At 43.2% G+C, this 16,891-nt stretch overlaps 1 protein-coding gene across 1 annotated transcript in view; it reads right to left on the reverse strand.

The window, feature by feature from the left end:
- Window positions 1-5,641: 5,641 nt before the first annotated feature.
- Window positions 5,642-16,891, reverse strand: part of LOC108414960 (cytochrome P450 3A56-like) — a 30,032-nt gene continuing 18,782 nt past the window's right edge. Inside the window, exons 8-14 of the mRNA XM_017687893.2 lie at window positions 15,104-15,252; window positions 14,832-14,959; window positions 14,615-14,681; window positions 13,260-13,420; window positions 12,136-12,362; window positions 11,695-11,857; window positions 5,642-10,427 (exon numbers count right to left, since the gene is read on the reverse strand). Of these exons, the coding sequence (XP_017543382.1) occupies window positions 10,305-10,427; window positions 11,695-11,857; window positions 12,136-12,362; window positions 13,260-13,420; window positions 14,615-14,681; window positions 14,832-14,959; window positions 15,104-15,252 (1,018 nt within the window). The 3' untranslated portion in view covers window positions 5,642-10,304. The remainder of the gene's footprint in view (window positions 10,428-11,694; window positions 11,858-12,135; window positions 12,363-13,259; window positions 13,421-14,614; window positions 14,682-14,831; window positions 14,960-15,103; window positions 15,253-16,891) is intronic.

Here is a 16,891-nt window from a genome sequence, read left to right on the forward strand (position 1 = left end):
TCTGTGAGAGCGTGAGGTTCTAGGCTGGTAAACGGCGTCTGTGAGAGCGTAAGGTTCTAGGCTGGTAAACGGCGTCTGTGAGAGCGTAAGGTTCTAGGCTGGTAAACGGCGTCTGTGAGAGCGTGAGGTTCTCGGCTGGTAAACGGTGTCTGTGAGAGCGTGAGGTTCTTGGCTGGTAAACGGTGTCTGTGAGAGCGTGAGGTTCTCGGCTGGTAAACGGCGTCTGTGAGAGCGTGGGGTTCTCGGCTGGTAAACGGCGTCTGTGAGAGCGTGGGGTTCTAGGCTGGTAAACGGCGTCTGTGAGAGTGTGAGGTTCTAGGCTGGTAAATGGCATCTGTGAGAGCGTGGGGTTCTAGGCTGGTAAACGGCGTCTGTGAGAGCGTGGGGTTCTCGGCTGGTAAACGGCGTCTGTGAGAGCGTGAGGTTCTCGGCTGGTAAACGGCGTCTGTGAGAGCGTGGGGTTCTCGGCTGGTAAACGGCGTCTGTGAGAGCGTGAGGTTCTCGGCTGGTAAACGGCGTCTGTGAGAGCGTGGGGTTCTCGGCTGGTAAACGCCGTCTGTGAGAGCGTGAGGTTCTCGGCTGGTAAACGGCGTCTGTGAGAGCGTGGGGTTCTCGGCTGGTAAACGCCGTCTGTGAGAGCGTGAGGTTCTCGGCTGGTAAACGGCGTCTGTGAGAGCGTGGGGTTCTAGGCTGGTAAACGGCGTCTGTGAGAGCGTGGGGTTCTAGGCTGGTGAACGGCGTCTGTGAGAGCGTGGGGTTCTCGGCTGGTAAACGGCGTCTGTGAGAGCGTGGGGTTCTCGGCTGGTAAACGGCGTCTGTGAGAGCGTGAGGTTCTCGGCTGGTAAACGGTGTCTGTGAGAGCGTGAGGTTCTAGGCTGGTAAACGGCGTCTGTGAGAGCGTGGGGTTCTCGGCTGGTAAACGGCGTCTGTGAGAGCGTGAGGTTCTAGGCTGGTAAACGGCATCTGTGAGAGCGTGGGGTTCTCGGCTGGTAAACGGCGTCTGTGAGAGCGTGAGGTTCTCGGCTGGTAAACGGCGTCTGTGAGAGCGTGAGGTTCTCGGCTGGTAAATGGCATCTGTGAGAGCGTGGGGTTCTCGGCTGGTAAACGGCGTCTGTGAGAGCGTGGGGTTCTTGGCTGGTAAACGGCGTCTGTGAGAGCGTGAGGTTCTCAGCTGGTAAAAAACGGCGTCTGTGAGAGCGTGAGGTTCTCGGCTGGTAAACGGTGTCTGAGAGAGCGTGAGGTTCTCGGCTGGTGGGTTGCGGTGGGGTGCGGTGGGGTGCGGCGGGGTGCGGCGGGGCGCGGCGGGGCGAGGTGGGGTGCGGTGGGGCGCGGTGGGGCGCGTTGGGGTGCGGCGGGGTGATATTTGGACACTGACCCTTAGAGCTGAGTGCGGTTCCGTGTCTGAACTCTTTACATTAACCGACACACAGACCGAGTTCCCTGCTGGATTACTGTGTTGTTCCAGCATTAGGGTTATAAAGCTGTTATAAATCTGTTACAAAGCTGTTATAAATCTGTTATAATCTGTTATAAAGCTGTTATAAAGCTGTTATAATCTGTTATAAAGCTGTTATAAAGCTGTTATAAAGCTGTTATAAATCTGTTATAAAGCTGTTATAAATCTGTTAGAAAGCTGTTATAAATCTGTTACAAAGCTGTTATAAATCTGTTATAAAGCTGTTAGAAAGCTGTTATAAAGCTGTTATAAAGCTGAGTAGAGCTCATTAACTGTTTCTCCTTTCACCGTCAGGGTGATTGTCTCATCCTCTGACACTTACTGTACACAGCTGGAGCTGAGAGCACAAACAGACACACATTTCATATTCAGACCTTCCCTAATGAAACAGCTCGATCAGCTCTGCTTCACGGTTAATCCATCGCTCCGCCTCATGATGCTCAGAGAAACGCTCCCGTAACGGTCGGGCAGGTTACGGTACTAGCTAACACACTCATCACCAGGAATCACACCTATTAAATATACGGTTCCACTCAGGGGAAGTCCACCAATTTTCACTTTTCATTTATTTCATTCCCACATAACTCAGAGTGTGAGGTGTAATCAGAGGTTCAGAGGGTTTGGTGTGAAACGGTTCAGACGTCTTTACAGTGGTGGTGATGGGAACCAGGCGTCGCCATGACGACAACACAGATATAGACACTTTATTTACCATCCAGAACCACCAGAGAACCTACACGAGTCTTCTGAGCTTATATGGAATGTTGATGTTGGAAAACAGTGGAAAATCTGGAATAATGAGTTTTCTTTGGGGACTATTTTGCCGCACAGCGCCCTGCATGTCTCCCTCCACCATGAATGGAGTTGAAGTTCTCTAAACTCTCATAAAACAGCGTCTCAGTCATCAGGCAGTGAATTCAGAACCAGTTCATGTAGGAACTTTCTGTAGGAGCTTTTAGAGGGACGTCTGGTTCCTATCACCACCACTGTGAGGAGCATTTAGAGGGGGACGTCTGGTTCCCATCACCACCACTGTGAGGAGCTTTTAGAGGGACGTCTGGTTCCTATGACCACCACTGTGAACGACTCTGACTCGGTCAGTTTATCTAGAATCGAGTCACTCTGAATGACTTTGTTTACATCTCATCCAATTAATTATGCAGAGAATTTTGTAAAATTTGTGGAGTCCCCCTTTAAGAAGTGTGAGTGTGTGTGTGTGTGTGTGTGTGTGTGTGTGTGTGTGTGTGTGTGTAGAGAGGAGGTTTAGGTGCTGCTTACCTGACTGTAGCGGTGAGTGTGTGTGAAGTGCTGCTGCTCCGGTCTGTGTGTGTGTGAGAGCTCTTTTACACTCTGACGTCACCACAGTGTTTGTGTGTGTGTGTGTGTGTGTGTGTGTGTGTGTGTGAGACAGACTGACACTGCCCCCTTCAGTTAAACAGAGGAACTAAAAGCCTACCAAAACTCTGGATCAGGACCTCATAAAGACCTCATTTTAAAGGGGAATTTTCCCAAATTCTGGCACGATTAAACAGTTAAGATGTAAACAGAGCGGTTCTAAGTGGTTCTGAGCGGTTTGGCGTGAAACGCTCTGTTCTTGATAAACGTTCCGAGTCAGAACCGCTCACAGTGGTGGTGATGGGAACCAGACGTCCCTCTAAAAGCTCCTCACAGTGGTGGTGATGGGAACCAGACGTCCCTCTAAAAGCTCCTCACAGTGGTGGTGATGGGAACCAGACGTCCCTCTAAAAGCTCCTTACAGAAAGTTCCTCCATGAGCTGGTTCTGAATTCACTGCCTGATGACTGAGACGCTGTTTTATGAGAGTTTAGAGAACTTCAACTCCATTCATGGTGGAGGGAGACATGCAGGGCGCTGTGCGGCAAAATAGTCCCCAAAGAAAACTCATTATTCCAGATTTTCCACTGTTTTCCATCATCAACATTCCATATAAGCTCAGCAGTACTGGACAGTAACTGAGTAACTGAGTAACTGAGTATCTGAGTAACTGAGTAACTGAGTATCTGAGTAAATGTAATGAGTTTCTGTACTTTAGTATTTTTGGTGTATCTGTGCTGAAGTTTCTCCGTTCTGGGCGACTTTTTCCTTTCACTCCACTACATTTCAGAGTCTAATATCCGACTTTTTCCTCCTACATTTTGAGAAATCTGTGGTTCCTTTTGGTTTCTGTGTGTATAAAAGCGTAACATGTCAAAACGAAAGAAGCGCAAAGCCAGAGCACCAATCAGGGCCCAGCGGTCACTTTGTTTAGAGCTGGTTTTGACCTGTTGGTCATACCGACCCAGTGCAGCACGCGGTTCAACGTCAGCGCAGCAGCGTAAAACTTTGGGAGAGTCTGTTCAACATAAATGATGAACTAACCTAACTTTGTGTAAATAGAGCTCAATATAGAAATATGTCCACATATGCAGTCGAGACTGACGCGGCTTTTTTCTGAATTTCTACAAACACCATTTCATTTTATAGTAAATGAGTTTGGGCTGGTTTATGTTTATGAACAGACGCCTACAGATCAACATAGTAAAGGAGCTCATCTGTGATCCTGAGTTTAAAGCCAGTTTTTATTCAACTTAAACTTGGAACTAAGTTGTAAATAAATCTGAAACTGAAACTTTGCTTGTGTGTAAAAAGTGATTTCAGAGCCACTCGGTTCTCCCTGATGGAAACTGTTTACCTTCAGTGTTTTGTGCTTCTGATCATTTTAATAGACGTCAGCGTCACTAATTAATGACGTTCTATTAAAAGACTGGTTTACCAAGAGAGACGCTGGAGGACTTTCACCTGAAATGAGTTCATGAAGCCAGTCTGGTTATAAAAATGATAACAGGACATCAGAGCCAGAATTACTCTTTTAGTACTTTTACTTTATACTTAAGTACATTTGAAGGGAAATACTTTAGTACTTTTACTCAAGTGGAGGAACTTCTACTTTTACTGGAGGAATATTTTACCTTGGGGGTCTCGACTTTAACTCAGGTACAGGGTTTGTGAACTTCGTCCACCTCTGGAAACGATGTTTTGATCCACTGTTTGATAAACCTCGCATTTCAATCAACTCGAACACCAACGAACCTTCCAGCCACATAGTGGCGCCATTGAGCTTTACATGATTCTCAGTGCATTCATACACAATATAATAATAATAATAATAATAATAATAATAACCTCAAATAAAAGAATTTTAATAAACTGGATCAGATGAACTTTGTGTTGCTAAATCAGTTCAGATTTATTGACATGTAATTAAAATAGAATCCAATACAATGTTTTATTTATATTATTTATTCATGTATATATTTACATTTATTCAGACATTATTAATCAATTGTGATTCAGTTCCAGCAAACATCTGACTGAGGTTTGAGTAAATTGATCCAGAACCTCTACAGACAAAGACATCAGCCATATTTTTAATACACGTTTATATTTAATCTTAGGAAGGAAAACAAATTTAGTTATGAAATTCAAACCATTCATTTTGTCCATCTACAAACAGGAAATGAGGAAATGATGTAATGAATCAAATCTTCCAATCATTTTCCATTTTGGTAAAACTGTCCTTTTCCTACAATTTATATTTCCTAAATCCCAAATCGATGTTGTTCGCTACCCTGTCAGCATTTAACCTAGCATCCTGTGTTAGTGTGTGTTGTGCTGGTCTGAGTGGATCAGGCACAGTAGAGCTGCTGGACTGAGAATAGTCCACCAACCAAAAATATCCAGCCAGCAGCTACAAGGTGGACCGACAAGGTAGGAGAGTCTAATAGATTGGACAGTGAGTGGGCACAGTGTTTAAAAACTCCAGCAGCACTGCTGTGTCTGATCCACTCGCACCAGCACAACACACACTAACACACCACCACCACGTCAGTGTTACTGCAGTGCTGAGAATGACCCACCACCCAAACAGTACCTGCTTTATTAAGATTAGATTAAACTTTATTGCTATTGTGCAGCATACAGGTACAAAAGCAATGAAATACTGTTAGCGTTTAAGCAGAAGTGCAAAATACAGTATCATTTACATACCACCGCTGTCAGACCAGAACCTCGTATCTCCACACTGGTAACTTTACAGGAGAAGGAGAAAACCTACTTTACTTATAATGTAAGTCAATGGAACCAGAATGTTCTATAACATCTTTTATAAGTCATTTTGGGCCGTTTCTTTTGGTCCATTCCTCATGAAAATGACACACAACATAAAGGGCAACAGCCGTTTTGAAATTATGATAAAAACTGAAAAATGATGAAAATGGAGATACGAGGTTTTGTTCCGACAGCAGCGATATACAGTGCATGAAATCAACCGTGGTAGGCGATGCTGTGGTATCAATATATACAATTAATAATGGCAAAGTAGTAAAATATATATATATATTAAGGGCCTGACTGAGCTTTTGCTTGTGAGGCATTCCTCAATTCCGTCTAGAGTGACAGACGTGGCTACAGCACTTAATATTTAAACTACTTGAGAAGCACAACGTTCTAGACTCGCTGTTCTCAGCATTGAAAGCGAGCTGTACGAGCTAAGGGTGCTTTTTGTATTCTGTCTGTTAGCATGTTGGAATACAGATCACCGAGCTTGAGTCTTGTTGCATTACTACATGCCAGTCAAGTCAGGGTACCTTTGATTTAATAATAAAAATAATTCTTTATTTTTATATCGCGCTTTATCAAGGACCCAAAGACGCTTACAATTCAAAGTACATAGATAACATAATTAACACAGACAGCAAGAGCACAATAATACAAAGAGTCAAGGCAGTGTATGGGGGGTCACATGAAGGAGCAGAGCAGACTGAGGGCAGGTGATGAGTGTGGAGGGGCAGACCAGTTATATCAGCAATGCTGGGTATTGACAGGGTCAGAATCTGAAGGCATGAGGGAGGTTATAGGCGAGTGCGAAGAGATAAGATTTCAGGTTAGACTTGAATACGGAGAGTGAACTGGATTGTCTGACCAGTAGTGGAAGAGAGTTCCAGAGTCGAGGGGCAGATCTGGAGAAGGCTCGGTCACCAAAGCCTTGGAGGTTAGATGGAGGGACGGTAAGTCCAGCTGAAGACGTCCTGAGAGAGCGAGAGGGTTTATAGTGAAGAAGATCAGACAGGTAAGAAGGGGTTAGATTTTTAAGAGCTTTAAAGGTGAGCAGAAGACTTTTGTATGCGATATTTCACAGGAAGCCAGGGGAGACGTTGGAGAACAGGGGTGATGTGGTGATGTGGGTGAGGAGACGGGCGGTAGAGTTCTGAACCATTTGAAGTTTGTGAGTGGAGGAAGAGCTGATTCCCGCTAGAAGAGACTTACAATAGTCGAGACGGCTGGAAATGAAAGCATGGATAAGGATTCCTGCAGCTGACCGAGAGAGGGATGATCTGGTTTTGGCAATATTGCGCAGATGGAAAAATGAAATTTTGACAATGGAGTTAATAAGAGCAGTGAACGAGAGCGTTGAATCAAGGATGACCCCCATATTTCGGATCAGTGGGGGAGGAGAGATAACTACATCATCGATGTAAAGTATGAGAGGTGGAGTTTTCGTGAGGGTGGATTTGGATCCAATGAGAATGAGTTCTGTTTTGCCACTATTTAACATAAAGTTATGTTTCATCCAGCTCTTGATTTCAGATAAGCAGGTTTCTAAGTGAGAGAGGGGTGGATTATGAAATGATTTGGTGTTGAGGTAAATCTGGGTGTCGTCTGCAAAATCAAGATTGCATTGACGTAGTATGTGACCAAGGGGAAGGATATATACAATGAAAAGGAGAGGTCCAAGGACGGATCCTTGTGAGACCCCTTGAGAGACGGCAGAGGTAGAGGAAGTAAGAGACCAGAGAGGGTGATAAACTGCTGCCTATTGGTCAGGTAGGATGTAAACCAGTCCAGGGCAGAACCATCAATGCCCAGTTCATGCAGCCTTGACAGGCGAATGGAATGACTCACTGTGTCAAAGGCTGCACTTAGGTCAAGCAGTAACAAGATGTTTAAAGCACCAGCATCTGCAGACACAAGGAGATCATTAGTGACCTTAATTAGAGCTGTTTCAGTGCTGTGGAATGGATGGAAAACAGACTGGAAAGGTTCAAAGAGATTATTAGATGTTAGGTACTAGCAGCTGACTGGCAACAGTTCGTTCAAGAACTTTGGACAGAAAGGGAAGGTTAGAGATAGGACGGTAATTATTTAGGTCAGATGAGTCAAGGCCTGTTTTTTAAGGATGGGTGTTACTGCGGCAATCTTATAGATTGAAGGAACCTGGCCTAGGAGCAATGACTGATTAATAAGGATGGTGAGGTGAGGGACCAGGATAGGTAGACTAGCTTTAGTTAAGGTTGTAGGATCAAGAGAGCAGGTTGTGTTCTTGGTAGTAGTTATGATGTTAGCAATGAAGGAAGAGTTGACAATGTTAAAGGCAGAAAGAGAGGAAGAGAATGGTTTATAGCCAGGAGGAAGAGTAGAAGGAGAAGATCAAAAAGGGATATCAGCAGTAGAGGTTGCCAGGGAGCTATTAATGTTTGCAATTTTAGATTCAAAGAAATGTAAGAATGTGTTGCAAAGTTCAGAAGAAGCAGCTACAATGGCATCAGGGGGTTTAAAAAGCTTGGTGACTGTAGAGAAGAGATGACGGGAGGTTGTGCTGTGTTGATTCTTAATGAGGCTAGAAAGATAAGTTGACTTAGTAGTACGCAAGGCATCTCTGTAGGTAGATATGTGTTGTTTATAAGCCTCACCATGAACAGTGAGCTTCGACTTCTTATAAAGTCGCTCCAGACGGCGACCAACCTGCTTCATATTACGGAGCTCACCAGTGTACCATGGAGCAGGAGTGGACAAAGAGGAGCTAGTGCATTTAGAGACTCAGAGAGAGCCTCATTTAACAACATAGCATGAGCTTCAGGAGAAGAAGGAGCAGAGTCAACAGGAAAGGCAGAAGAAATGGACTGGATAAGACGGAGAGGAACGACAGACTGAGTTTTACAGAAGGAAATACCCTTTTGAGTGGATTGACGGGGCTCAGCCAGAGGAGCAGTGAACAGAATCAGCTTGTGGTCAGAGAGCAGGGACAGCAGAGGATGTGGATTAATAAGAGACAAGGAGGAAGAACAGACTAAGTGGAGGGTGTGACCTTTGTCATGGGTGGGAAAATTTACATGCTGCGCAACATGGAAGCGGTCAGGAATTGCAGTAAAGTCCTCAGTATATTTACAGTAATGAGAGTTTACATGGATATTGAAATCGCCAACTAGCAGCAGGCAGTGAGAAACTGAACAGGCCAGTGTGAGTAACTCTGATAATTCGGAAAGGAATGAACCATTAGGTTTTGGGGGACAGTGAAGTAACAGTGTAATAACAGAGCCAGGTCATTTAAGAGCAATATATTCAAAAGAAGTGGGAGCTGTAAAGTAAACTTCTGTGATGTTGACTTTAGTATTGAAAATCACAGCTAGACCACCTCCTCTTCCAGACGAACGAGGTTTGCAGATATATTTGAAATGAGGTGGGGTCGCCTGATTAAGAGCATAGAAATCACCGGCTTGTTGCCAGGTTTCAGTTAGGAAAAGTATGTCAATACAGCTGTCCAGTATAAGCTCCTGCAGCACTGATGATTTGTTGGACAGGGAGCGAACGTTCAGCAACCCGAAAGTGGTACCAGGAGAAGTGGGAGGGAGACGGCGCAAGTTCCGCAGGTTAGAGAGTACCAATGGGCGAGATGTGGACCAGAGTGAGGGTATATTAGTGCCATCAGAGCGGTGGATAGTTCTGTTGCGGTGTTGTCCTGAGCCACGGTGGACATAGTGGCGACGGCGTAGTATTCCAGCTCTACTGGCAGAAACAGCAGTGGCTTTAGGGAGGTGGTAGATATTGTTCAATTTGCGCAGTTCATTAGCCGTATAGGATAAGAGCTGAGGACAGTAAGGAGGCGCTGAGCAGTACAGACTGTGCACAAGGCCAGGAGGACTTAACAGCAACGTCAAGGCAAGTAATGAAAGCATCATAGAATAGGAGAGTACATATAAACAGCAACAGTGGAAGCAGCCACACTCACTCAGTTGTTGTGCAGTGCAGGATCACAACGGTTAAGCAGCCACATTCAATCGGTATTCCGAGCAGAACTTCCAGTTGGCGGGAAGGCAGAGCAGAGTACAGGCGTGAGCACCTTGAGCTGATGTTGTCATGAAAACGGTGATATATAAATAGAATGATATAGTATTACTATTATTTGCCACTGCCTGGTCTGTTAGTGTCTCTAGGATTTCTATGTACAATCCAGAGTAATCTGGAAAAAAAATTACAGCAATAAGTGAAGCAATAGTAGCCACATTTTCAGTGAGCTGATTATACCAAGATCAACCCAGACTAGCATGAATTTCATGCTGGTTTATGGTGGTCTAGTTCTGATCTTGGTGGTGACCCAGCAAGGTCATGGTGGTTGACCAACAAAACAGCATCCAAAACAAAGCTTTTGCTGGTTTTACTGGTGATCTATGAAGATTTCTTTAGCAGGGAAGATTTTGGCAGATTTTGTAAATGAAAACATAAGGTTGCAACGCGACCATTTTGTGGAACCATCACTGATTTTAAAGAAACAATTATTGTTATGTATGAATTATTATGTTTGATTTAGTTTTTTCTTTGTATCCTGTGTCTTTGAGAAGAACACTGATGTTTGCCAGCCAACTAACTTTCAGTTCAGCTGTTTATGCTCTCTAGATTTTCCCACCTTGAGTAGCTCCTCTACATCATCATCTCCACATTGCACAGAGGGACAGTAGTGTCCATCAATAACTACTCAAAAATCAACAGAACAGAACTGCTATGTTAGTCACATCTCATTGTGATTTAGAGCAGTTGTTGCCGACGTCGTCTGATCTGGAGTTAGCTCGAGGGGCGAATTTGAGTATGACGGGGTCTTTTGGAACCAGGAAATTACCGACACCCATCTCCAACGGAACCTACAAAAATCAGCAAGAAGAAACAGGATTATTCACACCAGAGTTTGACAAATAAACATACATATATACTCACACAGTACCGAGCAAAGGTCTCTGGGATTCTGAGTAAGCATTTCCTTGATGAAAACTAGAATTATGATGAAGTAAATAAATTGTTAATATAATTCATGTTAGTTTTATGATTGTACAATCAAAGTTTTTAGTCACAAAGCTCTGACTGACAGAATAAGCAGACAGTTTATATATCAGGTACTGAGTCTGTTCTACAGTTTCTCATTAGACTGAATGAATAACCAGCTCTAAATGTAGGTATTGTGATATAAACCGAGTCTGTTCTACAGTTTCTCGTTAGGCTGAATGAATAACCGACTCTAAATGTAGGTATTGTGATATAAACCGAGTCTGTTCTACAGTTTCTCATTAGGGTGAATGAATAACCGACTCTAAATGTAGGTATTGTGATATAAACCGAGTCCGTTCTACAGTTTCTCGTTAGGCTGAATGAATAACCGACTCTAAATGTAGGTATTGTGATATAAACCGAGTCCGTTCTACAGTTTCTCATTAGGCTGAACGAATAACCGAATCTAAATGTAGGTATTGTGATATAAACCGAGTCCGTTCTACAGTTTCTCATTAGACTGAATGAATAACCGACTCTAAATGTAGGTATTGTGATATAAACCGAGTCCGTTCTACAGTTTCTCATTAGACTGAATGAATAACCGACTCTAAATGTAGGTATTGTGATATAAACCGAGTCCGTTCTACAGTTTCTCATTAGGCTGAACGAATAACCGAATCTAAATGTAGGTATTGTGATATAAACCGAGTCCATTCTACAGTTTCTCATTAGGCTGAACGAATAACCGAATCTAAATGTAGGTATTGTGATATAAACCGAGTCCGTTCTACAGTTTCTCATTAGACTGAATGAATAACCGACTCTAAATGTAGGTATTGTGATATAAACCGAGTCCGTTCTACAGTTTCTCATTAGACTGAATGAATAACCGACTCTAAATGTAGGTATTGTGATATAAACCGAGTCCGTTCTACAGTTTCTCGTTAGGCTGAATGAATAACTGACTCTAAATGTAGGTATTGTGATATAAACCGAGTCTGTTCTACAGTTTCTCATTAGGCTGAATGAATAACCGACTCTAAATGTAGGTATTGTGACAAACTATAATCATTTGTGGGCGGGGCCTCGATAGGTTGATTAACAAAGTAAATTAAGGAGATGATTAGCTTTAGATGATCTAACCTTTGTGTCTTCACACATGTTGACATCAAATCTCCTCAGTACCTCTACGATGGCCAGCTTAACGAACACAAGAGCAAACCTCATTCCGACACAGCCTCTGGGTCCGCCACCAAAAGGCATGAACACATAGGGGTCCATACTCCCCTTGTTCTCCTTAGTGAACCTAACAGGGTAAACAAATTTTATTAATTAATTGCCTGTCATGACTAAACAATCAAAACTAGTCACACCAGCGAAAAAATAAATGATATAAAAGTATATTCTTGATAAATTGCCTAAAACGAGAAGAATAGAGCTGTACAAATTTCAGCTCCTATGCTTCCAAATGCTGGAAACTAAGAAGTTCCACTGCCGTTATATAAGTTGCTCAGTCCTTTGGTTGTTGTTTTCATAAAGGTACATTCATTTTTACTGCAGTCATTATTTCAGTGTAGTTTCTACCTCTCAGGGTTGAAGGTATCCGGGTCAGGCCAGTATTCAGGGTCTCTGTGGAGGGGATATATGGGGATCATGACGTCGGTTCCTTTGGGTATAATGAGGCCGTTAATCTCGACGGTTTTCTTGGCAACTCTGTCAATCCGTGGCATAACGGGGTACAACCTCATCGATTCATTCAGGGCAGCATCCAAATATTCCATATTTATCACTGCATCGTATTGAAGTGGAGCCTAAAGACAAACAAGACACAGTCAATGTTAACTGGATAAGGTCTCCTGCCACAACGTTGGAAGCATGTAATTGCATAAAAAGTCCTTTTATGCTGTAGCATTAACACCAGTCTTCACTGCAACTGAGGGGGGCAAGCCTGAAAAACACCCCCAGCCCATTATCCTTCCTCCATCAAACTTTACTGTTGGCACTGTGCATTCCAGTAGGTAACGTTATCCTGATATCCACCAAATCCAGATTCATCAACAGGCTGACAGATTTGACAAATCACTCCAAAGAACATGGTTCCACTGCTCCAGAGTCCAGTGGCGGCACTTTACACCACTCCAGCCGACACTTGGCACTGCACACAGTGATCTTAGGCTTGTGAGCAGCTGCTCAGCCATGGAAACCCATTTCATTAAGCTCCCAATGCTTTCAAAAGAAGTATGGAACTCTGTAGACAGTGTTGCAACAGACAATAGGCTATTTTTAGGTGCTACATCAGGGGTGTCTAAGCTTGTCCACAAAGGCCCATTGTAGGTGCAGGTTTTTGTACCGAAGATGCAGCGCACACCAGATTCCACTTATTTAATCAGTCTCAGCCTTCAAACGACAGATCTGTTGGGCTTCTGCTTTGTTGCAATTAAAACCTGCAGCAACACTGACCTTTTGTGGACAAGATTTGACACCCCGCACTACACGTTTCAGCACTTTGCGATGCTGAGTTTTCATGGTCTACCACTTTGTAGCTGAGTGGCTTTTGCTCCCTAGATGCTTCCATTTGATAATTTGCACTTACAGTTGACAGGGGCAGATCTAGCAGGGAAAAAATTCACAAACTGATATGTCACAAAAGTAACATTATATGACAGTGTTTTTCTGTATGTGTAGGTATGGTGATATACGACAGCCACCTTATCTGGGAAGGTCTGGTCGATCTCTTCCTGAAGTTTCTTCATCGTTTCTGGGTTGGTGGCCATGTTGTAGAAGAAGAAGGTCAGCGTGTTGCTACTCGTCTCATAACCACCAAAGATGAGGGAGACGGCCTGACATAAAACCTCATGATCATTCAGATCTTCAGAGGTAAAACATGCAAAAAAACAAGTAATTTGTTTATGTATCTAAAGCCAATAATGTAACAGACACTCTATATATCTGCCTCTTATCACCAGATTTCAGGAAAAGTTCCTGGTGAGCCAAATTTCGTTATGAGGAAATAATGTCATTGTGCTTAATATATAGTGTGCAAAATTTCAAGCTTGTGTTTCCAAAAGTTTTTGAGGTACAGTGCACAAATGGGCATTGCATAAGTTTTACTTGAAAAAGAATGCTATGAAGAACAGCACAAACTTTTGTAAATCTAAACTTATTGTGGTTTATGCTGTGAGGTGCTCAGGAGGTGTGGCCACGCAAAGCAGTAAAAAGGTGCTGCTGCTGCTACGTTGCAAACAACGTTGTTGCTGTTGGTGTCAGATGTTTATATTTTGTGTTTTATTGTGCTCTGTTGTGGGTTAGTTAGTCAGAGTGTCCACAGTTAGTGGGTGTTGTATGGCTAGTGGTGACATTCCCTGCTATTTTCCCTTTGATACAGTAGAGCTGGGTTGGGAATTTCTTGCTGCGTGTTGAAGTACAGGTTAAAAATAAAATAAAAGAGCATCTGCCTGTATGTGCAACGATTTCTGCCTCTTCGTATATCCCAATATCACGTTTTTGAACTGCTGATCATGTCAGGTGACTGACCTCCAGAGATCTACGGAAATGTGGAATATACTATAATGTTTATTTACATAAACACAAATTTAACGGTCTAATTAGATGCCTGTTTAATTTGAAATTAGTCTGAAAAGTCTGGTGGCTCAAGCTGTAAGTCAGATGGAGCAACCAGATCAGCACATAAATCTAAATAAAATTATTGTAATTGTGGAGACCTAGAGAACAAATTTGTTCACATGCAAAAAAAGGGGAAAAAAAAAAGCCATAATAAACAAGCCATAAGACGGCATCTCTGGCAATTTCATGTTGTCAACAGATGCAGAAACAAAAGATTCCCTGAAAAGAACTTCATTTCTTAAGCATCAACAGTTCGAAAGTTATTACTTTTCAAAATTTGCACTTATTTTAAGGCAAATCCAATTTTAAAGGCTATATATCTTAGAAACTAATGAAGATACAAGCCTTAAATTTATCACATTATGAATGTGGACATCTGAGCTGGTCAGTCAGTCAGCACTCTAAACTGATAAAGCATTATCTTTCTTTATGTCCTCACCTTGTTTGGCTTCAATTTTCTCTGGTGTTTGAGAATCCACCATTACCTGCAGAAAGTCCACTCTCCTCTACAGGAAGTGAAAGACGAAAAAAAAAGTTAATTTAAGTTAGAATGTGACTGAAAGATAGTGAAGATAATCTGAATCCAAATAGTACAAAACTAAGTATTTATACTAAAAAAAACAAGTAAAAAATATATATATTTACTGCAAATGTACCTTGTGGTCTTTGGCCACTCGGTCAGCCTTGATCTTCCGCGTGAAGGCAAAGAAAAAATCAAGCGCAGATGTGGGGAACATAGTAATACTCATTTTCTCCATCAGGGGGATGGTGAAGGGGAACAACGCTAGAGAAGAAACAGTAGCTAGATAAGAAAAGTGTATTTGACACGCCTAGCATAAGAAGTTCAGTAAATTCTATTATAATTTATAAATATTTAATCAAGATCACAATGTAAATATGAGTAAATGAATGAAATCTGCTGATCTACCTGCAATGAGGAAGACTGGCCTGAAAGATTCAAGTTCTACCATCTTCTTCACGTTGCTCACAACTGGATCATTGGGGTTGTGCAGAGAATCAATGTCAATGCTGAAGGCTGAGCCGGTTATCACATCCATAGTGTACGCTCCAACAAAGCTACATATACAGAACACAGCTTAGAACAACAACATAGCATGCAATACAAAACAACATGGAATATAAAACAATGTAACAACAAAACACCAATATATAATAACACAATAAGACACCAACACCATAACACAACATATAACAAAACATAACACTAATGTAACAAAACAAAAGATCAACTATATGACAGCATGTCATCATAACATAATTTTTAAGTAGATGTTTTTACATGTTAGTTTTGGGTTCTGGGTTTATTCTCTGTGGATCTTTATTCTGAAGAACAGGACTGTGTATATAAAGTGAGCAATGTCTGAGCTTCAGTGAGATGCTATGAGCCAACATTAAGAGAATGTGCTGCTTTGCTAAGAACCCCCTATGTTACAATGGTGTCAGAAGTGGCTCAAGAAACTGAGAGGGAGGCGAGGCTGAAGAAGAATGAGATGAAGCTGATAAGAACCAGGCCCAGAGTCCTAGGTGAAGAGTACACTCTGCTGAAGATCTCGTAAGGAGGCAGCAAACAGCTGTGAAGAGCGAGTGACCAGGATGGCTTATTCCACCAGCCCTCGGGAAGGGTACGAGAGTCCTGAAAACTCATGGCATGCTGGGTGGAGGGGTGTGGCACCCAACCACATACAGGTTAAATGAAAAATTAGCCAGCCTGCAGTGGTCAGTAGAGCTTTTAGGTGTTGAACGTCCATGGCGTCAATACCCAATGCCACTACCAGCCCCCACTGACAAACTGACACTTGACAAATACAGCAGCCAAAGTCACCACTACATTACCAGTGCATAAGTGTAAGGTAAGGCATTACGATGCTTACCTGCAGCAGTTTGAGATGGTTGTAGCAGTGGCGGGTGATGGGAGCAAAGCACCACCAAGCAAAGGTGGTGCAGTTAGCCTCAGCCATAGGAAGGGCCAGCACTGCAGGTACTGTTAGAGCTCCCTGCCAGTGTTACCTTGGCAACACTTACCGCTGATCTGGGGAGGTGGTTTGATGAATGAGTGTTTCCCATGCACATTAGAGAGAAACTATCAGAGAGAGCTCCAGCAACAGTTGCGGCTTACAAAGCCAGCTTGCCTGGGGAGAGGTTTTACAGTGAGCAGAATTGATGAAGGTGATTTTGCAGGAATGTGCAAGCTGAAGCCAGGTTTGTTCAGAGGTGGAGGTAGTCTGTCTTGGCAGGGAGTGCAAGGGGGAAGAGGCAGAGGGGGCAGAACTCACCATTGGTGTGAAGTTGCAGTGGAGTGAATGGTTTGTTGGCGGTGCAGGAAGATGAGATACCACACCAACCAATGCTACAAACTATTTCTGTGGGGAAATGGAAGCCAGTCAGGAGGACTGATAGCCGCTGCAGACTTTGGGTCAATTATAGCTCTCCATTTTGGATGGAGTGCAGGTGGTTGTATTGACACTGAATTGTTGGTGTTGATGTTATGTCCAGGCGTGCTCCTTCACACGGGAGCAGCACACCTGCCAACTGGGGAGCAAAGAGTGTCCAACACAAATCTGTCACTGGCAGCCAAGTCGACATGAGAAGGAGTAGATGGCTTCTATCATAGTGGAGGGCCTGAGTCCAAGTTCTGGCTCATGCCTTTACAGGATGCTATATTCTTTGGATTCCCTGCAGGAGCCCGGGCTGTGCT

Source organism: Pygocentrus nattereri, chromosome 12 (assembly GCF_015220715.1).
Source record: "Pygocentrus nattereri isolate fPygNat1 chromosome 12, fPygNat1.pri, whole genome shotgun sequence".
In the NCBI taxonomy this organism is placed as follows: domain Eukaryota; kingdom Metazoa; phylum Chordata; class Actinopteri; order Characiformes; family Serrasalmidae; genus Pygocentrus; species Pygocentrus nattereri.